At 35.1% G+C, this 25,772-nt stretch overlaps 1 protein-coding gene across 20 annotated transcripts in view; it reads right to left on the bottom strand.

The window, feature by feature from the left end:
• Nucleotides 1–10,841: 10,841 nt before the first annotated feature.
• The window catches only part of CASD1 (CAS1 domain sialic acid O acetyltransferase 1), a 53,952-nt gene continuing 39,021 nt past the window's right edge, over nucleotides 10,842–25,772 (bottom strand). For 5 of the 20 annotated variants that reach the window (XM_081531486.1, XM_081531484.1, XM_081531485.1 and 2 more), the window contains 7 exons: nucleotides 24,859–24,938; nucleotides 23,246–23,326; nucleotides 22,571–22,672; nucleotides 21,479–21,619; nucleotides 20,672–20,749; nucleotides 18,549–18,641; nucleotides 10,842–12,328 (listed from right to left, as the gene is read on the bottom strand). In XM_081531486.1, the coding sequence (XP_081387612.1) occupies nucleotides 12,062–12,328; nucleotides 18,549–18,641; nucleotides 20,672–20,749; nucleotides 21,479–21,619; nucleotides 22,571–22,672; nucleotides 23,246–23,326; nucleotides 24,859–24,938 (842 nt within the window). In that variant the 3' untranslated portion in view covers nucleotides 10,842–12,061. Of the gene's footprint in view, nucleotides 12,329–18,548; nucleotides 18,642–20,671; nucleotides 20,750–21,478; nucleotides 21,620–22,566; nucleotides 22,673–23,245; nucleotides 23,327–24,858; nucleotides 24,939–25,772 lie in introns of all 20 variants that reach the window. The other 15 variants (XM_081531492.1, XM_081531479.1, XM_081531483.1 and 12 more) reach the window with 5 other exon arrangements.

The raw sequence follows: 25,772 nt of genomic DNA, 5'->3' as shown, positions 1-25,772 counted from the left end.
TTCATCCAGCCCAGCATTTTTCTTCCAGCCCGGCATTTCGCACCCAGCCCAATACTCTGCATATAAGCTAAATAAACAGAGGGACAATATACAGTCTTGAGTAAGAAAGGGAATTTATTGCCCCCACTCCGACTCAGGTTCAATCCCTGGGTTTGGTAAGATCCCCTGGAGTAGGAAATGGCAACTCACTCCAGTATTCTTACCTGGAGAATCCCATGGATAGAGGAGCCTGGTGGGCTACAGTCCATAGCATTGCAAAGAATCAGACACGACTGAGTGATTACCCATGCACATACACACTCCCATAATTAAGCAGTTGTCTCAGGACTATTTAAAGATTATGTCTATCTTTCCTTAGCAATGTGAAATCAAATATTACCTTATTCTAATATTTTCTGAATTAAAATATTTGTTTTATATTCTATTAATCTATATATTCCACATTGATAGCTAGAGCTTAATGTGTCTATACATCCAATTGTTTCAACACAATTCTTACTCCTTCCATTGTACGTGTGTGTTCCTTCCGTTATTCTATTTAAATTCTTTTTTGGAGAGCCATGCCCATACATTACTTTTCTACAGTTTCCCTTTAAAATTTCATAATCTCTAAGTGCTCCATCTCTGTTTCCCTTGTGTGTGAATGTGTTTTGAAAGTGCTGGACCTTTTGGCCTTCAAGTAAATGTTTTTCCATTATTTTTTCTTAGTGATAGTGTCCTGAGGTGAGGTGGGTTCTTAATTCTAGTTTACTCTCTCTACATCAGAGATGGCTGTCACTATTCTTCTCCTGAATCACTTAGGAAAAAACTCGTCTTGCTACTCCAAACCTATCTAGTCTAGTCTCACAGAGTACAGTATGATCCTTTTAATTAGGGCTTCCCTGGTAGCTCAGATGGTAAAGAGTCTGCCTGCAATGCAGGAGACCCAGGTTCAATCTTGGAGTCAGGAAGATCCCCTGGAGGAGGAAATGACAAACCATCTTGAAGATCATGAAGACCTTGTACATAGCCTGGCAAAGACATTTGAAACTTTTCCAACATGGATTCTCAGCCTAGCCACATTATACAATATGTGGCTGCAGAACATATAAGAAATACTAATCTTCATCTACCCTATGAGATTTTAATTTCATTGACCTCATTGGCCAGAATCTGATTTAATATGCAACACTGAAAGAGAAAAGAAGAAGAAAATGATCTAGATAAAGATAAAAGCAAAACCAGATATTTCCAAATTCTAGAGGAGAAATAATAAGAGCCTGAACAGAGGCAGTGGCAAAGAGGAGAGAAATATGAAAAGACTGATAAGGATTTAAGAAATGGACTGCGTGGAATATATGAGAAAGATACAAGAGTCGAGAATGATTCCTAGATTTTCCACTGGGGAGAAATAAGGGTGGTGCTACCTTCCACTGAAGGAGGAAACACAGGAGAGTGTTGTTTGCTGTTTTCTGAGGGGAGGTGAGGAGAACATAAATGATGCTCTCAGTTTTATTTACCTTGTCTGGAGAATCCCATGGACAGAGGAGCCTGGGGGCCACAGTTCATGGGGTCACAGAGTCAGACATGACTGAGCAACTCACACTGATCCTATAATTTATGAGACAAAACAAAACATACAGACCTAGTTATGAAAAAACTATGGTCAAAAATCAAGTACTTTGATTAGAAAGAAAGTAAAGAAAGCTAAGAATTAAAAAAAACAAAAAAGACCCACAACTACCAGATAACCTTTTCATTTTTAACATAAGATGGTGTAAGCCTTTAATATAACATATGTTTGTAATATTGGAGATATTTTAAATTTGAAAACAAAAAATGCAAAAGTTTTTCTTTGTTGGTTTACCTCGAATTTGGAAAAAGAATCTTGGTACCATTTTTTCTTAAGATGTAAAAATGTCAGATTTTTTTCCATTATGATGCTTAGTAAAATTTTATCTTTGAATCCTTTAAAGACAAAGCATTTCATTTTATCCTGTTTCATAGTTCCCAAATTCTTCATAATGGATAAGATACCTGTATAACTTTTATATTTTAAAGCAATTATTCCTGGTGTTACCTAGAATTCAGGTATTCCAATTTTATCATATTTAGGTTTTGGTACCATATTGAATGGCAGCCATGTAACTTGCACTTTTCCCTCATAGTTCACTTGTACCACCACTATTAATATGAAAAGGAAAACGAATAGTGCTTTTACATTTTATAAAATTTAAAACAAAAAGTTTTCTAGAATTTAGTCTTCAACCCTATAATTTTGGGAATGTAGGTGCCAACTGTTCCTTCTGTAGAAACTATTTTTAGTGTAAGAAAGTGAACCAGAATAAGTGTTGCCAAATACATTTCTCCAAATCTCAGCTATCCTGAGAATGAACAAATTAATTCATATATTCAATCAGTTTTGAATGTCTTTGCAGAGAAATATTCAAACTGGTAAGATGAGTTGAATAGCCAGTCAAAACAGGCCATCTTTATTTCAGTCGTTGAAACCAGGCTAACGGTCATTTTCTCTTGAATTATGTAAAAATCTTAATCTCTTTTGATAGTTCTAAAGAACTCTAAGTACGATGCCATCTAACCTCTTTTTATATAGCAGGTTCCCATATGGTACGTCCAATCTATCAAAGAAAACAGTGACTTGTCCATAAGGTAAGCCACCAACCATTCCCAGTTTATGATATCAATGACTGTATTAATCCTATATCAAACTTTAGGATCTCCTCAATCAATCAGTATATCATTTTCTTATAATGAACAGGACATTGCTATATTTCTGAGTTGGTTACATTAGAATTCTCAATGTAAGCACAAATATAACTAGGTGGCCATATCTTGATACACTGAGGGAGATAAGTTTTCCTCATTAGCCTTCTATTTTCAAAGCTTATTTTTTTGGCATGTAATTTCTGTTACATTCAATGGATATGATTTTAAAACTTACCATCTGTTACATGTTCTGATGCAATTTTTTCACTTAATATATATCTGAATTTCACAGCATTTATTATTTGATAACTTTTCATTAAAGTCCTGTTAAAATTTCAGGCTTTCATTTAATTCATTAATCTGAGTTTTACTTATACTGGCACCCACATATACATTTTTATACATTTTTACATACTGGCAATAGTTTTTAGTAGAGTTGATTTCATAATGGATTTTGAAGTAGTATTTTTAAGTAGTTTTATGACACAGTCACATTTTGTCTGAACACAGAAGAATATTTTTTAGTTCCACAAAAAGCACAATCTCTTTTTAAAATACATAGCCTTCCTAGTTTATCTTTTCATTTTCCACTTTTGGTAGAGATAGGATTCCAAATAATTCCCTCTACTATAACTAATATAATAGCACAAGTACAATGACAAATTGCAATTGACATTTTCCCCAGCATAAAGCAAGAAAATGAAAAATAGTAGAATGCACAGCAAGTAAGGGCCTGTTCTACCTAGTATGGCTAGCACCCACGTATGCAGGTGGTTTCCATCCAGGCTGCAAAAACCCTTAGGCTGACTTGTTCAGTCCTGTCAGACTCTTTGCAGCCCCATGGAGTGTAGCCCACCAGCTTCCTCTGCACATGGAATTTTCCAGGCAAGAATACTGGAGTGGGTTGCCATCTCCCACTCCAGGGGATCTTCCCAATCCAGGGATCGAACCTAGGTCTCTTGCATCTCCTGCTTTGGCAGGCAGATTCTTTACCACTAGTGCCACCTGGGAAGCCGCACAAAGACCCTTACTTGCTGCAGAGTCACAGGTTATGTGCCATGTGACTATTTGCACTCACTCTTTATCCGACCATGTAAGTGGGTTAAATTTTTTATAACATTATTCAAATTAACATCCTAAAACTCAAATAGAGCATATTTTTAGCCTCTTGTCCAAATCACTAAGAGGGCAGTTGGGAAAATAATTTTCCTTTTCATCATTTTGCAGGGCTGCCCACCTGCCCTGTATGGGATTAGTACTTGATACTATTTCTGTAGCTTTTATTAATTAGTTCATTTGGCAAATAATTACGAGGTATTGTTCTAGGAGCTGTGGATACCATAGGGAGTACAACAAAAACCTTGTCCTCAAAAGATTATGTTCTAAGGAGGGGAGAGATGGAAGCTGAAAAGCATAGGTATGTAAAAAGAGTAAATATGGCAGAACTACAAAGAAAAAAGAAGATGACTAGTATCATAATCCAAGAAAGAACCAGTAGACTTCTGGAACAGGGTGATCACATTGGAGATGATGAAAAGTGGTTGAATTACTGAATTATGGATATATTTTGAAGATGAAAATGAAAAGAGTTACTAAAGTATAAAACAAAAAGTATAAGAGTAAAGATGTTTGAACAACTGAACAATGCAGTTGCCATTTACTGAGAAAAAGACAGTGGGTGTTTTTGTGCGTGCTGCAAAGCCCATGCATCTAGAGACTGACAGAATGAAGAGGACCTAGTATCCAGGACTGTGAAGGAATGGCTACTGAGGTAGTGGGCAAACAGGAATGATGACATCCTGGAATCATAGTGGAGGAGATGGCAGTGAATCGACTGTGTCAAACATGGGTTAAGTAGGGTGGAAACTAAGAATTGATCAATAGATTTAGGAATATGGAGGCTCTTGTTGATCTTGACAAGAGGCAATTCAGGTCTGTAGGAGAAGATAAATGAAGCAGTAGCTTTAGGAATGCTAGAGATAGAGGAATTTTGTTTTTAAGATGGCAGAAGTAAAACCAGAACTCCTTAACTGATGGTCAAGCATTTCTATACCTACTTTGTGTATAGCACGTGACTATATCCATCTTGACACTAGAGTTGCAATCTTACTGAAGGAGTGGGAAAAAAATGACAATATAATGGAACCAGGTAATTAATGCTAGAATAGTTGAAAAGAATATAAACTGTTGGTTTCACAGACAATGTGGAGTTTAAATTCTATGTTAAAAAAGTTGGATTTAGGTTGATGAAAAGAGTGGGAACTAAGCAATAGTACATTTGGGGAATAGTAAGACTGGTCTGGCTGGAACTCATATTAAGAAGAGATAAACATGAAGAACTTTCACCATCAGCTAAGCTCTGGTTTCTTATTTTGGCAGTGGAGATTTAAAAAATTGAATAATGTGGTAGCTGTAGAATTAAGAAAAAATTCTTAATAGTTTTATGATCCTTTTTAGTGATTTTCATTATTAAAAAATTCTCTCAAGGGACTTCCTTGGTGGTCCAGTGGTTAGGAATCCGTGAGCCAATTCAAGGGACTTGGATTCAACACTTGGTCTGGGAAGATTTCACATGCTGTGGAGCAGCTAAGACTGTGTGTCCCAACCCCCGAGTCTGGGAGGCACAGTAAGGGAAGCCACCCCAATGAGAAGTCCACACACTGCAAGGGAGAGTAGTCCCTGCTCACCGCAGCTAAATAAAAGCCCTAGTGAAGCACTGAAGACCCAGCATAGCCAAAAAGAAATAAAATTAAAAAACAATTCTCTCAAATATCTTCTATGGAATAGGTCCACTAGATATTAGTGCGTGCATGCTAAGTCTCTTCAGTCGTGTCCAACTCTTTGCGATCCTATGGACTGCAGCCCACCAGGATCCTCTGTCCATGGGATTCTCCAGGCAAGAGTACTGGAGTGGGTTGCCATACCCTCCTCCAGGGGATCTCCCCACCCAGGGATCGAACCTGCACCCCTGCATTGGTAGGTGGATACTTCACCACTAGTGCCACCTGGGAAGCCCAGGTATTAGTGAAGTAAATGATAATATAATCAGCTGAATTTTAAAATATTATAACTACTTTTAAAGATGAAGATTTTGCCTGCACATGACAATCACTTCCAGGCAAGCATTTCCTTTTAAAATGTTGATCTACTCCATTTTTATACTTTAGAATGGTATTTTAGAAAGTGTTTTGTAAATAATTTTGTATAAAAATAAATACATTTTGTATAAAAACAGTGAGAGTTTTACTTTTTAAATTTGGATCCATTTTGTCTTTCTTCTTGAATTGCCATTGCTGAAACTTCCAAAATATGTTGAATAAAAATGGCAGGGAATAGACATACTTGTCTTGTTCCTGGTCTTAGAGGGAATGCTTTCAGCTTTTCACAACTGAGAATGGTGCTAGCTATGGATTTGTTGTATATGGTCTTTACTATATTAAGTTCCCTTTATGCCCACTTTCTGGAGAGTTTTTATCATAAATGAGTATTGAATTTTGTCAAAGTTTTTTCTGCATCTAGTGAGATGATCATATGGTTTTTATTCTTCAACTTGTTAATATGGTGTATCACACGGATTGATTTGCAGATATTGAAAAATCCTTGCATTCCTGGGATAAATCCTACTTGATCACGGTGTATGTTCCTTTTAATGTGTTGGTGGATTTGGTTTGCTAGGATTTCATTGAGGATTTTTGCCTGTATGTTGATCAGTGATACTAGCCTATAATTTTCTTTCTTTAGTGGTATCTTTGTTTAGTTTTGGTTATCATGTTGTTAATGCTTTTCTAAATGTTTCATACAATTCACCTTTGAAGCCACCTGGTCCTGGACTTTTGTTTGGAAGTATTTTTAATCACAGAAATTTAAATCTTATTTCTTAATCTATTAGATAATTTATACCTCATAACATATTCAACTTTACTTTTAGAAAATAGTCTCTTACTTATACTATCTTATCAGTCTAACTTTTAAGCAAGTTTTATAATTCTAATGTGTAGCATATAAGACACTAGAAGGGATTTCACTAAAATATCAGAATGGGTTTAAAGATGCTTTTCAAGCATGAGTATTTAGATTTTTTGGTGTCAAAATCAATTCTGCAGGTAACTACCCAAGTTGTTTTAATCAAGAGAAGCTGTTGAGTCCCATTTTGTAGGTTAAAATGACAGTGTATTAATGATTTAATACTGCTCAACGAAAAAATTCCAATTTGGCTCTCAAGCTTACTAGATTGTCCCTCCCATTTTTATCCATCTGAAGCGGAAGAGGCATTCTCCTAGAACTTGCATGTTCCTTGACAAACTGTCTTTTATTAAGTCTGTTTTATGAAGGCTCCACCCTAGGTCCTAGGGTCTATTTAATAGGCTTGATAGTTTACATATGTATTGAATATTTTTACAATCTAGTTAAAAAATATAATAACCAAACATAAATATGCTTATTGTTAAAGTTAATTTTACAATGCTTAACAGCTTCCTAACATTTGAAATAATATTCACCCATTTTAAAAATTTTAACTGGCAACTTGTCTTACAATGGAATGGTAGGGTAGAAATGTTGTTTTATACTAGCACCTAGAGTAATAGGATTCACTTCATAGGTACAGTGAATGGTTTTATGTGAAGGTTCTCAATTTTTTTAGATAATTTATTTTTGTTATTGAGTGACAATAGCTTTACCGAATTTTGTTTTCTGTCAAACCTCAACATGAATCAGCCCTAGGTATACATATATCCCCTCCCTTTTGAACCTCCCTCCCATCTCCCTCCCCATCCCACCCCTCTAGGTTGATACAGAGCCCCTGTTTGAGTTTCCTGAGCCATACAGCAAACTCCCATTGGCTATCTATTTATGGTAATGTAAGTTTCCATGTTACTCTTTCCATACATCACACCCTCTCCTCCCCTCTCCCCATGTCCACAAGTCTATTCTCTATGTCTGTTTCTCCATTGCTGCCGTGTAAGTAAATTCTTCAGTAGCATTTTTCTAGATTCTGTATATATGCATTAGAATATGATATTTCTCTCTTTCTGACTTACTTCACTCTGTATAATAGGTTCTAGGTTCATCCACCTCATTAGAACTGACTCAAAGGTGTTCCTTTTTATGGCTAAGTAATATTCCATTGTGTATATGTACCAGGACTTCTTTATCCATTCAACTGTTGATGGACATCTAGGTTGCTTCCATGTTCTATTGTAAATAGTGCTGCAATGAACAATGGGATACATGTGTCTTTTTCAATTTTGGTTTCTTCAGGGCATATGCCTGGGAGTGGGATTGCTGGGTCATATGATGGTTTTATTTCTAGTTTTTAAAGGAATCTCCATACCATCTTCAATAGTGGCTTTATCAATTTATATTCTCACCAACAGTGCAAGAGTGTTCCCTTTTCTTCACACCCTCTCCAGCATTTATTGTTTGTACTTTTTGAGGATGGCCCTTCTGACTGGTGTGAGGTGATATCTCATTGTAGTTTTGATTTGCATTTCTCTAATAATGAGCGATGTTGAGTGTCTTTTCATGTGTTTGTTAACCACCTGTATGTCTTCTTTGGAGAAATGTCTGTCGGTTTTTCTGGTATTGAGTTGTATGAGCTGCTTGTATATTTTGGAAATTAATCCTTTGTCAGTTGTTTCATTTGCTATCATTTTCTCCCATTCTGAGGGTTGTCTTTTCACCTCACTTATAGTTTCCTTTGCTGTGCAAAAGCTTTTAAGTTTAATCAGGTCCCACTTATTTACTTTTGTTTGTATTTCTTTTACTCTAGGAGGTGGGTCATAGAGGATCTTGCTTTATGTTGAGTGTTCTGCCTATGTTTTCCTCTAAGAGTTTTATAGTTTCTGGTCTTACATCTAGGTCTTTAATCCCCTTTGAGTTTATCTTTGTGTATGGTGTTAGGACGTGTTCAAATTTCTTTTACATGTAGCTGTTCAGTTTTCCCAGCACCACTTATTGAAGAGGCTGTCTTTGCCCCATTGTATATTCTTGCCTCCTTTGTCAAAAATAAGCTACTCATAGGTGCATGGGTTTATTTCTTGGCTTTCTATCTTGTTCCATTGTTCTATATTTCTGTGTTTGTGCCAGTACCATACTCTCTTGATGACTGTAGGTTTGTAGTATAATTTGAAGTCAGGAAAGTTGATTCCTCCAGTTCTTCTTCTTTCTGAAGACTGCTTTGGCTGTTCAAGGTCTTTTGTGTTTCCACATGACCTGTAAAATTTTTTGTTCTAGTTCCGTGAAAAATGTCATTGGTAATTTGATAGGGATCACTCTGAATCTGTAGATTGTATTTGGTAGTATAGTCATTTTCACAATATTGATTCTTCCTACCCAGGAACATGGGATATCTCTCCGTTTATGTCATCTTTGATTTCTTTCATTAGTGTCTTATAATTTTCTGTGTACAGTTCTTTTGTCTCCTTAGATAAGTTTATTCCTAGATATTTCTTTTTGTTGCAATGGTGAATGGGATTGATTCCTTAATTTCTCTGATTTTTGTTAGTATATAGAAGTGCAAGGGATTTCTGTGCATTGATTTTGTATCCTGCAACTTTGCTAAATTCACTGATTAGCTCTAGTAATTTTCTGATACTGTCTTTCGGGTTTTCTATGTACAGTATCATGTCATCTGCAAACAGTGAGAGCTTTACTTTTTTTCCAATCTGGATTTCTTTTATTTCTTTTTCTTCTCTGATTGCTGTAACTAGGACTTCCAGAACTATGTTGAATAATAGTGGGGAAGGTGGACACCCTTGTCTTGTTCCTGATCTTAGGGGAAATGCTTTCAGTTTTTCACCATTCAGAATAATGTTTGCTGTAGGCTTATCACATATGGTCTTTACTATGTTGAGGTAGGTTGCTTTATGCCCATTTTTTGAAGAGCTTTAATCATAAATGGGTGCTGAATTTTGTCAAAGGCTTTTTCTGCATCTATTGAGATTATCACATGGTTTTTATCTTTCAGTTTGTTAATATGGTGTATCACAGGGCTCTGACTTTTTAATGCTATTTTGTCTATTCATACAAATGGGAAGGCTTGACAATGGCAACAGGGGAGGACTGGGGTAGACTGAGTAAGGCAGGTAGTGCCTTTTGAGGCCAGAGGACAGATGTTTCAATGTGATGTAATTTATAGAAACTCTGAGTTTCAGAGAACCTGTGATTTTCTCTAAATTTTAGCATATCTAAATATTCTTTTAAACATCTTTCTCTGAAGAATGGTATGATTGACTAATGCAGATAATCATTATGTGAGTCAACGCAGAAAAAAATATTAAAACATACCATACATAGATGCTAACACTGTGGCAACTTAGTGCACAATAACCTCTTATCTGTAAAGACTCATTAAGAAAATCAAATACAAATAGAATATTTTAATTACAAATGTATATTTTAATTATTTTAATTTTTATCTGTCACTGTTTTATTTTATATGTACATTAAATGAAAACGTGACGAAGAAATAGGGCTCACCAGTCAAGTTTTAGGCTTGAGTTCAAATAGGGAAGAAAACTTATATTCACTTGGGTATTACTATTGGAAGACATAAACGCTTCTAAAAAACAAATACTGGTCATCTTTTTTTTTTTCAGTTGTTTCATCAGGAAGAATCTTTCTCAGGTGATAAAACTTACAAGCTAAATTAAAATGCACTCTACTCATTGGCAAGCCACACTAGCAAGAAAAGTGTGATCACAGTACTTGGAAGTTTTTGATTTATAACTATACTATGCTCTACTTATAAGCCTGCAGTCTAGGAAGCAAAGCAATGAATCATTACAATTGTCTATCTGGGAAATGTCAAAAGACTAAGTAAGGGCAGAAGAAGAGAGAAAAAGAAAGAACACACATCTGTTTGAGAGACACTCCTCAATTAATGGAATATATCACTAGCATATAAATCCAGTGCTAAAGAAATACTTCAATTTTTTAAATCTTCAAGTAACATTACTAATAAAACAATGTTTTAACTCATGAGCAGAAAGGGCAGATTATCCTCTAAAGCACTGATAACTAAATTATTCTTTAACTATCACTGTGACTTACCCATATATGCTAAGAGGTTAAAAAAGTAAATTTAAACTGAGGAAATGAATTAGACATTTGAACCAATCATTAATGGATCCAGCTTTTAAAAAAAACCACATAGTTTAATTGATACTTTACAATACAAAAATAAGCATCCACAGAATGTTTATTTACTGTTTAAATTATTCCATATTTTCATATACCATGAACAAAAAATATTTTACCCCATACACAGTAACAGCAAACAAGTGCAATTTTTAAAACATTAAAATCTGTAATCAAATCTGTACAACAGATAAATAGATTTATACCTCTAACAGTTAAGCCTGTAACAAAACCCAAAACAAACATTGCCCAAGGTGACCAGTTTACTTAAAATTCTACTTATTGTCATACATCTCAAACATGTCTTGAATCTTTACTACACTGCACATATTTAGGTTGATAAATATTTTTTTAAAAATAGGAGGGAGTAATAGGAAATACCAAAATGGTTATAAAGAGCTTCCAAACATTGGAAATAATATACAAAAACTAATTAGATGGGGGGAAAGCATATGTGATGAATTCACAGGGTAACGTATTACACTGGTGTAGCTTAAGGAAAGGAAACAGGTGAATGTTTGGACTGGAAGGAAAATCTGGCCTTTTTATAAAAAGCTACAATAGAATCAATGACAAAACCCTGTCATGGAGCCTAGAACAACTCTGGGACAAAGTGTACAAAGATTTTAGGTTTATATACCTGAAAACCACAGTTAGGAAGAAAAATCATATCAGGAAACATAATATCAGAAAATGAACAATAAAATACATACTGTTTGTCATTCCACATCATTGCACATATAAGAAAACAACACTGCAATCTTTGAGTAAGAAAGCTTTTGATGAAGTAGGAATTTCCATGATGAATATAGGTGCATACAATTTTTATTACCATAAATTTAGTAAATATCAAAACACTCATTGGTGTTACCCAGCTAGTTAAATTATCTGTATTTTTTTACTGGAAAGGTAATTATTTCCCTGCCTTCATATGTTAACTTAAAATCACTTATAAATTGAAATGTAGATCCAGTAGAAAAGACTTTTCACATGCAATCTTATACGATGCACTCTGCTTCAATTTTTTCAGTATTTCACATTGTATATGTACATTTCCAAAATATACAACCACACATGTTCAACAGATGTCACTGAGCTATCCTCTTGCCACACAAATTTTTATTTACATATACATTTACAATACATCTCCAGATAGATGCTGTTCTCCTCTGGGTAGATTCAAAGTTAATCTGAAGAGTTTTAAGTTTTTAGAATCCTAATGTCTTGATTTATCTTGAATGGATGATAAGATGAGGAGTCCACAAAAAAATGCAGCTATACATGCCAATCTTTTCAACAGAGATGAGTTATCTTTAGGAATAATAATCTGTGCAAGATCATTCGTGATCTGAGAAATTTCATGTGCCACACAAACAAATATGAAAGTGCTGACAATAATGTTGAGCATAGGGTTTCCAGGTATGAGGACCAAGATACCCCTTGTGTCTGCTGCCAGCCATATGTGATATTGGCAAATAAATAGCTGGAAGGAAAAATATTTCAAGTTAGATATTTTCAGAAAGTCCATAAATATATTATAGATTTTCCCAATTCAAACATATGATAGCATAATTGTTTCACTACCGGCCTTGAAAAGTCTATTGTCATAATGCCTATACCACAAAGTAAACTACAGATTTAATGCAATACCTATTGAGTTACCAATGCCATTTTTTTGCAGATCTAGAACAACAACAACAACAATCTTAAAAATTGTATGGAAACACAAAAAGACCCCAAACAGACATAGTAATCTTAAGAAAAATGGATCTGGGGAATCAGGCTCCCTGATTTCAGACTATACTACAAAGATACAATAATCAAAACAGCATGACACTGGCACAGAAATAAAGTGACAGTGGCACAAAAACAGAAATATGTATCCGTGGAATAAGACAGAAAGCCCAGAGGTAAACCCACACCTACCGTCACCTAATCTACAACAGAGGAGGCAAGAATACACAATGGAGAGAAGAGAGCCTCTTCAGTAAGTGGTGCTAGGAAATCCGGACAGCTCCATGTAAAAGGATGAAATTAGAACACAAAAATAAACTCAAAATGGATTAAAGGCCTAAATGTAAGACCAGACACTATAAAATTCTTGTAGAAAAACACAGCAAAAACACTTTGACATAAACCACAGCAAGATCTTTTTCAATCCACCTCCTATAGTAATGAAAATAGAAACAAAAATAAACAAATATGACCTAATTAAACTTAAAAGCTGTTGCACAGCAAAGGAAACCATAAACAAAATGAAAAGACAATCTACAGAATTGGAGAAAATATTCGCAAATGAAGCAACCGACAAGGGATTAATCTCCAAAATATACAAACAGCTCACGCAGCTCAGTATCAAAAAAGCAACCCAATCAAAACATAGGCAGAAGATCTAAACAGACATTTCTCCAAAGAAGATATACAGCTGGCTAAAAAACACAAGAAAAGATGTTCCACATCACTAATTATTAGAGAAGTGAAAATCAAAACTACCATGAGGTATCACCTCCCAACAGTCAGAATGGCTATCATCAAAAAAAAATCTATAAACAATAAATGCTGGAGAGAGTATGGAGAAAGGTGAACTCCCCTACACTGTTGGTGGAAATGTAAACTGGGTACAGCCACTATGGAGGAAGTACAAAGGTTTCTTAAAAAACTAAAAATAGAGCTTCCATATGATCCAGCAATCCCACTCATGAGCATATATCCAGAGAAAACCTTAATTTGAAAAGATACATGTATACCAATACTCAAGCACTATTTACAACAGCCAGGACATGGAAGCAACCTGTATGTCCAACAGAGGAATGGATCAAAAAGATGTGGTACATATTTACAATGGAGCATTACTCAGCTATAAAAAAAGAACGAAATAACACCATTTGCTGCAACATGGATGGACACGGATGGATACTGAGTGAACTAAAGGTCAAAGAACTTCATTATATATAATGAACTTATATATAAAATGGAAACAGAGTTACAGATGTAGAAAACAAACTTATGGTTACCAGGGGGTAAAGAGGGTGTAGGGATAAATTGGAAGATTGGGACTGACATATATACACTACTATATATAAAACAGATAACAAATAACTACTATATAGTCGAACACTATTCAATACTTTATAATGACCTATATGGGAAAAGAATCTACTCTCAAAGAATGGAATGTGTATAACTGATTCATTTTGCTGTATACCTGAAACTAATACAGCATGGTAAATCAACTATATTCCAATACAATTTTTAAAAAAATCTCACAAACAACTCAGTCAAAAAATGGCAGAAGCTCTAATAGATGTTTCTCCAAAGAAGACATACAGAGGGCCAAAAAGTACATGAAAAGATGTTCAACATCACTAATTACCAGAAAAATGCAAATCAAAACTACTGTGAGGTAGACCTGGGGAAAGACTGGTGTTGAATGCATGGAGACAGCCAGAAGGAGCTGGACTGCGGTATGGCTGCAACAGTGGGTGTTTGCAGAAGTGTGGGTCTGCCGTAGAAATGAAGGGCCATTGTTAAGTGGTGTGTGAAGGGTGGGGCCACCACAGCAGCCTCTTGCTCTGTGTGCTGGCCCATGCCGTGCCTCCTCCACCTCCAGGAGAGTGCGTCCCAGCTGCCACTGCTTCAGGAGACTCCTGTGTCAACTACCATCTCGGCAGGCCCCAGGAGCAGATGCCAGCGGGTTGCCCACATGCAGAAGCGGGGCTGAAACCACAGTTGAGCCCTAGAGGCCAAGCAACTTAGGAAGCAGGACTGAATTCTCTCCCCATGGCTGTGTGAGCCATGGATTTACACCTTCACTGGCAGCTTTGTAAATTCAGCACCAGTGGGACACACAAATAGACAACAGGTGCTTCTGCCACTGGGAGGGCTCTGACCTTAGCAGCTGTGGGCTCTGTGGGTACATGTGCGTGAGGGCTGGGCTAGGCCAGGGTATAGGATGCCTCCACAGCTCCCACACTGGATTCAGAGGTGTGAGTACTGCGGTCCTGGGACCTGACTGGACCCAGCTCCTGCGCTGGTGGCCTTGTGAAGACAACACCCCAGGGACACCAGGGCCATGGCTGACATTCCCACCACTGAGACAGAGCCAAGGACAGCACCAACAACAATGCATTCTTTGAGCCCTGACAAGTGAAAGGTGACACAACAGAGCACACTCACCAGTGAACAGCTCCTGCAAGGAAAACTCAGGGGCTCCTCTTCCAGTGGGAGAGCTCCAATCCCACCTACCTCACACTGTCGCTCAGAAATGCAGCTCAGAAAAGCATCTGGGGGCCTCTATGCCAACAACTAGGGAACAGATCCTGCCCCTGATAGGGCAGTGACAACTGCAGAGCAAGGAGGCGGCCCAGTTCAATATCCAGTGCAGGCTCTGGCCACAAGTCATATCTCCTATCAAAAGGATAACGGCCAGTATGCACTGAGCAAAGAGATGGCAGGCATCCGTACTAGAAAGAGTGCTCGCACCAAAAAATACTAAACCCATGTAGGCTACATAGGGACGCACCTACAGAAAAACAGACCTCCAAGATCATAGCAGATGATTGTTCCTCCTAAACTCAGACAGTAAGAGAAATATGCAAAATGAAGAAGCAGAGGAACCAATCCCAATTAAAATTAAGTAAAGAATTCCCCTGAAAGAACAAGCAATAAAACAGACCTCTTCAGTCTAAGAGATACTGAGTTTAAAAAGGAGACAGTGAAAATACTGAAGGAATGATGACAGGCTATGGACAGAAATGCAAATTATTGTAAAAAGGGACTAGAAAGCTATGAGGAGCCAAGAAAAATTAGAAAATTAATTTGCACAGACAAAAGGTGAATTAACTGCAATGAAGAGCAGAATGGATAATGCAGAAGAATGAATAAGTGATCTAGAAGACAGAATAATGGAATTCACCCAATTAGATCAGTGGAGAGAAAGCCAAATGAAAAAAAAAAAAAAAATGAAAGCAATGTAACAGACTTATAGGATAAGATAAAGCATGCCAATCCACAAGTAGGGATCCCAGAAGGAGAAGAGAGAGAAAAGGGGATTGAAAATGTATTTGAAGAAATTATGGCTAAAACTTGCCCAAACCTAAAGAAGGAAGCAGAGATATCTCAGGTACAGGAAGTACACAGGGTTCCAAACAAGATGAACCCAAACAGACCTATGCCAAGACATAATTAAAATGGTAAAAGTTAAAGAGAAGATTCTAAAGACTTGTAACAGAAAAGCAAAGAGTTAATTACAAGGGAACCCTATAAGGTTATCAGGTAATTTCTCTACAGAAATGCTGCAGGTTAGAAGGGAGTGGCAAGATATATTAAAAGTCTTGTAAGGCAAAATCCTATCAAGTAGGATATTTTACCCAGCAAGATTATAATTTAGAATAAAAAGGAGAGAGAAAGAATTTCTCAGATAAGCAAAAACTAAAAGAATACAGCAACACTAAACCTATCCTAAAGGAAATATTGAAAGAGGAATATAAAAGAAATAGAAGAGAGGAAATAAATAGGGAAAAGAGGAATAGAAATAAATAAAATAAATAAATAGAAATGAGGAATCTATAGGGAAGAAAAATATCACAGTTTAAAAGTACATCTCTTAAATAAGCCAGTATAAAGATTTAAAAAAATTTAAAAATTTTGTGAAAGCAATGATGACCACAATGGACAACAACAGGTTGAACATGAAGATGTAAAGGAGGACATCATAAAATGTGGGGGAGGAGAGTAAGAAAATATAGACTTTTTTAGCAAGTGTGTGAGCCTATATGACTACCAGTCTAAACCAAGTAGACATAAGAAGGAGTTAACGTACTTGGAAAACAGAGCAATGGCAAATGAAACCACAACAGATTCATGGAAACCAAGAAGAAGAGAACATAAGTATAATACAAAAGAAAACCATCAAACCACAAAAGGAAAAACAAAAAGAGACAAAGAAGAAATATAAAACCAACAAGAAGACAAGGTTTAAAATGGCAATAAATAACATATCTATCACTAATTACTTTAAATGTTAGTGGACTAAACGCTCCAATCAAAAGACACAGGGTGGCAGACAGGATTAAAAATATAAAAGCCTACAATATGCTGCCTACAAAAGACCCACTTGAGGGCAAAGGACACTCAAAGATTAAAAGGGAGGGGATGTAAAAAGATATTTCATGCAAACAGAAACGACTAGAGTCACAATACTCATATGAGACAAGATAGACTTTAAAACAAAGGATATAAAGAAAGATAAAGAAGGATACTGTATAATGATAAAAGGACCACTGCAAGGAGATACTAACAAACAAAGGGAGAAACTGACAGGAATACAATAATTAGAAGCCTTTAACACCCCAGGCACATCAATGGACAGATCTTTGAGAGAGAAAATCAATAAGGCAACAGAAATGCTAAATGATACAACAGAAGAGTCAGACTTAAATGATACCTTCAGGACATTACACTTAAAAAAAAAAAAGCAGAATACACATTCTTTTCAAGTGTCCTTTTGATCCTGTAATTCCACTCCTTGGCATATAGCTGGAGAAAATGATAATTCAAAAGTATCTAGTCTTCTCTGCAGGACTATTTACAATCGCCAAGACACAGAAGCAACCTAAATGTCCGTTGGCAGGTGAAAGGATAAAGAAGATGTGGTGTGTGTGTGTGTGTGTGTATGTGTATGGAACATCAGCCATAAAAAAGAATGAAATAATGCTATTTGCAGCAACATAGACAGACCTAGAAATTATCATAATAAGTGAAGAAAGCCAGACAAAGACAAGTATCATATGATATCACTTATATGGAGAATCTTACAAACAAAACAAAACAAGATGAATGAACTTAATTCCAAGACAGAAAGAGACTCACAGATATAGAAAACAACTTATGGTTAGTTACCAATGGGAAAATGGGGAGGTGATAAATTAGCAGGTTGGGATTAACACATTATTATATGTAAAATAGATAGCCAACAAAAACCTAATAAATAGCACAAGGAACTATACTCAATATCTTGTAATAACCTATAAGGGAAGAGAATCTGAAAAAGAATGTGTAATTGAATCACACAGAAGTCTTTCCCATTTTAAAGACAATTTAATACACATTATACTAAAATGTATCTTTTATGATTAAATGAATTCTACTGTTTTAAAATGTTCTATTTCAATAATAAAACTCAGAATACACTGAAGGTATTTCATACCTACTTTAAACTGATTCTGAGGATAAATTCATATTAGTTACTGCACACAAAATAATGAGTTTAAAAATTTTCCCCAAACTTTCAATAAGAGTGAATTTTATTATGATAAGTGTCAATAAACTAAATTCCAGCAATATAATATTTAATTACGAATGAACAAATCAAAATCCTCTCAGCTTGATTTCATTTATGTCTACTTACAAATTTCATTTGTATCTATTTTATTTTTTTCTCTTCCTATTTCCGCGTCTTGGCTGTACTTGAAAGTTTAAGACAAAATAAATATGTGAAAGTCATCTGTATCTAACCATTTAAGTAAGACTTTAAAAACATTCTACAATACTGCTGTTGAAGTTCAAAGCTTCTTGCTTATAATTTCATAAACATAGCTCTGGTTTTAAAAAAAAGTCAGTTACACACCTATATACATTTATATACACAGCTCCATATAAAACACTGGGTAGTGTAAGACAGATCAAAATATTAATGTACCAACCTCTAATGAAATTTTTCCAAACCAAGCAAAAAATGAACTGTAAACTGAACGTGCATACCCAGGGATATTCCTTATTAGGATGAAGGCTAAAATCTAAAGAAAAAACACACAGAGAAACATTAATAATCTGCTTATTAAAATAATTTTGCTTTCTTTCAAGTGATAACTTTATTATTTATGTTACTGAACTCAATACATAGACTGTTTTTTTTCCCCCCCTCAATAGATGAAGTATTTGCAAGTTATTTTTGATCTAGAGTCTAAAACTGGATTTCTGAGCATGTGGTCCATATAGTGCAAACAAGGGCAGGTTTTATATGGCTGGACAGTTTTATTTTATTTTATATGTATTAGAAAAAATATAAACTCATCTTGAGGACCTTTGTGTAGAAAGAAAGGCTATATTTATGTATCAAAATTAATAAAATTCCATGATATGATTTTGCTTCTTCTATAACGTATTCACTCTGTTGCGAGCTGCCCACCCCCATCTTTTTGCTCTCTTCAAGGCTCCTTCTACTGACAGCAATGTAAATGTGGGAAAAAGTAACTAAGGAAAGAGGAGTATGTGGCACACAGTGACTAGGAGTGAAAGTGATACGGCTCAGCAGGGTTTACGTTAGCCTTATTCTATGTGCAGTCACCTCTCCCTTAGCTACTCTTACATTGTTCTGTATTGGTGTAATGTTAGTGGAACAGCCCCCTTCCTTTCATGTTGCTACAGAAATCACATCAGACACAAAATACAAAGTGTTACTTGTAAGCATGACTTCTGTAGAAGTCCTGAAAATGCTATATTAATATAGTACAATTTTTAAAAGTGTTATTATCAATTGTGTTTGGAGAGTTGGTCATATGCTTAGTTCTACTGACTATATAGGGGTTTAAGATGGATGAAATAGTTTCTTCAATGAAGAGAACTTAAAACCTACAAGAAGATCCTCCAGAAATCCTCCCTGTTCCTTTCTGTTGAACCAGACATTTTTTAGGCTTTGGCTTAGACATAACTTTCTCCAAGAACCCTGCTCTGATATCAAGATGGATTAGGAAGAAATCCCAAATGTTCTACAGTGCCCTGTACTTAACCATCACCACACTAATCACAACGTCTCTGTAAAATGTAAATCTGATTTGGGCTGCCCCGAGCAGCCTCTGCCCACCTCCCAGTCACTACCACATACTTCTTTAGATGCTGGCTCTCTGAGTTCCAGCCCCAGTGGCTTTCTTCAACTTCCCAGAATGGGAATATACTCTTTCCTACCCACAGGGCCTAAGTTCTCACTGCCTGCCTTCATTCCTCCAATCTTAGCTTAATTTTTCCACCCCACTTTGGCTGTACCTTATGGCGTTCAGCACTTCCCTGACTGGGGATCAAACTTGCACCCCCTGCAGTGGAAGCACAGTCTTAACCGCTGGACCACCAGGGAAGCTCCTCTCAGTTTAATTTTATCAGGGAAACCGTCTCTGAACCCTAAGCACCTTCACTCCAACTCCAACTAGGCCATATACCCTTATTGTATTCCCTTGTAGCATCATGAACTTCTGTTTATGATTACTTGGTGATTATATGATTACTATCTGCAACAGAAGAATACGGGCTCTGTGAGGGTAGGGACCATGTCTGCTTTGGTCATCACTATACCCCTCAGCATAATATCCAGCACACAGAAGTATCAAAGACTTGTTAAATGAATTTTAAAAACTGTTAAATGAATAAATATTCATCCATATTTCTATTGGTCTGTAAGTTCTGAGGGCAGGAACTACATGCACTTCTGACCTGTAGCATGGTTCTTAACACATGGAAGGCCATTAATAAGTAAGGCCAAAAACAAGTAAATGAAGAAATCTGAATAAATAAATGATGAAAAAGCAAACAGGAGAAATGAATTAACATTTTCTAAGTGCTTATCATGTGATAAACACTGATCATTTCTATACATTTAATAATAACATTTAATAACCACCCTTTAAAAGAGATTTTAGTATCTCTATTACAGTAGAGGAAGGTAGGGCTTAGAAAGATACACTACATTTAATAGATTTCGATCTAAAAGCTGTCTCTAAAGACTCCTTGTTCTAATCAAAAATTAAGAAAAATTTCTCTAAATAAACATAATTACCTGTACCACAGAAACAGATGGGTGGAGTTCATTGCATTCTGCTTTGTTTTTACAACTGCTAGCCCAGATGGAATAGGTCTAAAACAAAAAATTTACGGATCACTTCACAAAAATAGTTATTTTTAAAAAGGCAGCACTCAATTTTAAGGAGTTTATTTATAACATATTTCATAATATTTTTAAAGATTTCTTTTTTTTTGGATGTGGACCATTTTAAAAGCCTTTATTGAATTTGTTACAATACTGCTTTTGTTTCATGTTTTGACTTTTTTGGCCAGGAGCCATGTGGGATCTTAGCTGCCTGACCAAGGATCAAACCTGCAACTTTTGCATTGGAAGGCAAAGTGCTAACCACTGGACTGCCAGGGAAGTCCAACATTATACTTCATTATGCTATTAAAAAAAGTTCAGTAAAAACTGTACACAGGTTTGCTCCTCACTCATTTTGGTAAGCTCAAACATAACAAAGTAGAGAGAGAGGAGCATAAGTCTGTGTTTTTCCAGAAATAGTGATCATAATGCAGTGATGGTTATTTCTGTTAAATATCTTACGTTATATTTTTTCCCAGACTTATTACAACTTTTAAAATTCCTATTTCACTGAGATCTCAAGTTATTCTTCATATTTAACACATATATGTTTATATTCTCTTTAGAATTTATGTTCAATTTAAAATGAGAAAAAGATATTTCAAAAGTAAAAGATTTCATTTATTAAAAACAAATGATTAAATTCCTATCTCTAAAAGTTAATTTTCTGCACCATTTGGGATTTTGGAAGTTTAGAAGATTACATGTGAAACTTACCAAGAAAGAAACTACTGAAATAAATAATAGAAAATTTGAAATTTTGCTTGAAAAAAGAGGTTCACCCTTTCCTTCAGAAAGTATTTGGCGCTTCTGTAAAGCCAGATAAATGAAAGCAAACAACATTCCATGAAAGACTACCTGAAAAATAAGGGGGGAAAACCTGTTTTAAATAGCTACTTTTCAATAAATAGAAAATATACTTGGTAAAGGATCACAATATGTATAGAAGTATAGAGGTTAAAAGCTTAAAGGTCCAAAGTTTCTATGAAGAACCTAAACATCAAGAAATGAGGACAAGTCAATGATCACTAGAAACAATCTGCAATAGACAAGCAAACATCTCTTGATAAGACAAGATAAGCTGGTTTACTTCAAGTAGTCTCAGCAGCAAGTAAAGAAATAAAGACATTTTATATATCTGGATAAAACCATAATTTGAAAAGAGACATGCACCCCAGCGTTCACTGAAGCACTATTTACAGCAGCCAGGACATGGAAGCACCTAACATCCACCAATGGGTGAGTGGACAGGGGAGATGGGGTACATACATACAACGGAACACTACTCAGCCATAAAAAAGAATGAAAAGTGCCACTTGCAGTAACAGTAATTCTTGCCTGGGAAGTCCCATGGACAGAGGAGCCTGGTGGGCTACAGTCCGTGGGGTCTCAAAAGAGTCGGATATGACTTAGAGACTAAACAACAACAACAACAAGCGCTGGGTACATGTTGCCAAACTGCTGATACTCCTGACTTTAAACCTTTCCCAACATTTAAGAATTTTCATTTAAAAACTGACACATTGTAAATCAAGTATACTTCAATTAAAAAATAATAATTTTTTAAAGACCAGATGAATCAAAACAATAACAATAAATGTTAAGATAACTTGTGTAAAAATAAAAAAGTATTTTGCTCACTGCAAAAAAAGAAAAGAAAAGAAAACCAAGGGGTTGGCTGGATTGCTTTGATTTACCAAATCAACATTTTTCCTTATTCCAAAACTAAATAAAAACAGATTACATTTTTACAAAGAAATTTTAAAAGTATAATTGGAAATGGCAAAAGAGCACAAGGTAAATACATACATAACGGTCTAACCTCCATCTGAACCACCATTCATATACATTGCCTTTCAGTTCAAAACACTTGGACAATGGCCAAAGAGAAAAGATCTTCTCAAATGCACCCTGAGAAGAGGAATTCAGAAAATAAATTAAGATGGTATAAGTCAATACTGGCTTTTGCAATTCTATTATAAACTGTAATTTTCTAAAGTTAAGATTATATTAAGGTCATTCATAATTTTAAAATTCTATTCATTTCACATCAAAATGTCATTTCATTTGAAAAGAAATTTATTCTACTAATGGATAGTAAAGATAACAAAACATTTTTGTTAACTTACTTTCATAGCACATGAAAGGCTATTGAGATGTCAAAATCAAAAAACAAAACAAAACAAACCCCAAGCTGGTAATTGGAAAGTTATTCCATTTAATCTAGTGTACAAAACAGCTACTATTTAATGATCAAAACACAAAGCTACAAATTACTTCAGCCAATATGGTATCAATAACCTAAAGGATGATGGTTATAGTTTTTCCTTATGTAATGTCCTTAATAATCAATCTATAATGAACCATATGAATGAAAATAATCCTCTGAATTAGTCACCTTACTCAATCAACTATACCCAAATGCCATTATTAGACTTTGAAACAAAGCTTACAACTTTATTCTTGTCAAGTTAGTGAATGTACCTTCTTATTGATCTGACAGTCTGGAAAATCTGGGAATGAAGGGGCAGAAGTCTTGGGTACATTTCTGTACATTAATGAAGTCTTTCAAAAAAGAGAACAAAACACTCAATTTCCAGACTAAAGAATGACAACAAACTCTATTATGGAAACTCCATTATTACACATGATGCCATGGCATTAAAAAAAAAAATGCATAACTTCAGTTTTTTAAAAGGCTAATAAAAAATCAAAACATGAAAATAGTATTATATTTTAGGTAATACCAAATCTTTAGGTCAGAAGAAGTTTATTATTTTAATAAAATACAATATTCTCCATTTAGTCACAGAATTTAAAATGCTAGTCACTTATAAAAATAGGTTCTATCAAGGTCTATGCCTCAGGATGATTATTACCAAGACCTGCAACATAAGGTGTATACCTACTATATCACATTTCTATATTTCACCGATATGTATTAGAGATAAAGGATTCCGTGTATATGTATCAAGTTTATTTCTCATCAAAATTTATTTTTTATGTAATCAGTAAGCAAGTATTTAATGAGCACCTATTTGTGAAAGACACTGGGCTGTACTGGGCTATGGACAACTTTTTTCTTATCCAGTAGTCAATATTGATTCAAAGCTAAACCTTAATTCTTTTTATGAACTCTTGGTCTGTCTTCCTTTCCCTCCCTCAGATGAACTAGGGAGTGTTGGGAATTTTAATGAATAATTGTCAAGTAGTGTGACACTTAACTGGCTATTTCTTTAACATTTGCCTATTGTTTCCTTATTACTTTACACATTTCCTGCAAAAAACCTTAGAAGTCAGGCAGACATAAAATACTTTATTTCTAAGAATGAAAATAAATAGGAAAGGCTATAGAAAAAAAAGAAAAGCCCTCTATAGGAGTTTACACACACACACACACACACAATGCTCATATGGCATTTTCATCTGGTAGAGTCAGATACACGATAGGGTTGGAGATGGAAATAAACTACAGAATATGTCACAACTAAATGCATTTAAATTAAAATATTGTTATAAAAATGCTGCCCAAATAATAAGTCTGTCTGCTGGACTGACCAGCAGGTAGCAGTTCGTCATCTTGCAAAAATAGTTGAGAAAATCTCAACCATCAAAATAGAGGGATAAAAGGTTAGAGGTACATACTACATATAAACAAGCCCCTCTGCCCCTAAGTTGGCTTTATTAACAGCCAAAATTTTGCTCTATGAAGTTATGGGAAAAGTCAAGTAACACTTTGATGCAATGAATAATGCACAAACCAAGTTGCAAATTCTGTCAAGAGAATTTTGATCTTCACTTAGTGTCTTGTAAGAGGCATTCAATAAAAGTTTGATTGATCAAAGTCAAGTAAAATGGATTCTGAACAATTGCCAGAGGAAGAGCTTTAAATTGCTCTTACAACAAAAACAGAGGTAACAAAAGTAGATAGGTCTCAAAAGAACTACACTGAGTAGTCAACTACAGAGTGACACTTTTATTACAGTCATTAAAAAATGAAGCTTAAAAAAAAGCTCTGATTCTTCCCTCATACTTTAACAGATTTGAACTTTAGAATAAAATACAACAAAATATAAACCAAAAAGGACAATACAAACCTGAGAATATGCCAAAAAACATATACACAACAGCAAGAAGGCTAGTTTCAACAGTAAGCCAAAATGCCACAAACAATTTCCTAAGAGAGAAAATATTTAATTTACTAAGAAATGTAAACTTACATTAGAAAACATGTTAAATACTCTCTATTTAACATATTAATACCCTGCATAGCTCTTTATAATAATTTAAGGCTGCCTTACAGGATACACAAAATATATCTCAGTAGTATAAATTACAAGTGGGACACAAAGGAAGAAAAGGTGGAGCATCCTTACTAGGAATGAGGCTACAACATTAATCTGATACCCCATATACCTGATATTCAGCCACTATAAATGCATTTGAAAATACATCCTAGATTCAATTATACTATTCATTACTGAAAGTTACAACAAAACTTGGAACAACAGGTTCAATGTAATTCTAACAAACACTCATGTTTAATAACTTAGGTAATACTGCTGAAACATTACAGTTTTAAGGAGAGAGCATAAGAACTTCCCAGTGGACTAGTTTAATCATAAGATGCATTTTAACATATGCATATTTTAAGTTATGTGTTCACAGTTTATACATATTGATTATCATTTTATGAATATGCAGGGTTTATGTTGAGGAATTAAACTACAGAGACTCTCCAAGTCGCAAATGGACTTTATTGAAGGCTGGAGCTTAACTCTTCTCTGAAAAAGTATTTGGTATTATAATAGAAGTCAACAGAAAATATTTTTTGATATATAATATTTGATTGAAAGACCTAAAAGACATTATTAAAGATAAAAAAATTCTTTTTCCAAAAAAAAAACAAAACCGGGCTTTAATTTTAATAACACGATTTCAAAGGAGAAAAGCATTAGGATCAACGACTGTGACCTTACTTTGAACATTCATCAGACCCAGCTGTATAAAA

The sequence above is a fragment of the Giraffa tippelskirchi genome, chromosome 10 (assembly GCF_054371585.1).
Source record: "Giraffa tippelskirchi isolate mGirTip1 chromosome 10, T2T-mGirTip1v1.2.pri, whole genome shotgun sequence".
Taxonomy (NCBI): domain Eukaryota; kingdom Metazoa; phylum Chordata; class Mammalia; order Artiodactyla; family Giraffidae; genus Giraffa; species Giraffa tippelskirchi.
This window is presented reverse-complemented; position numbering and strand designations above follow the sequence as displayed.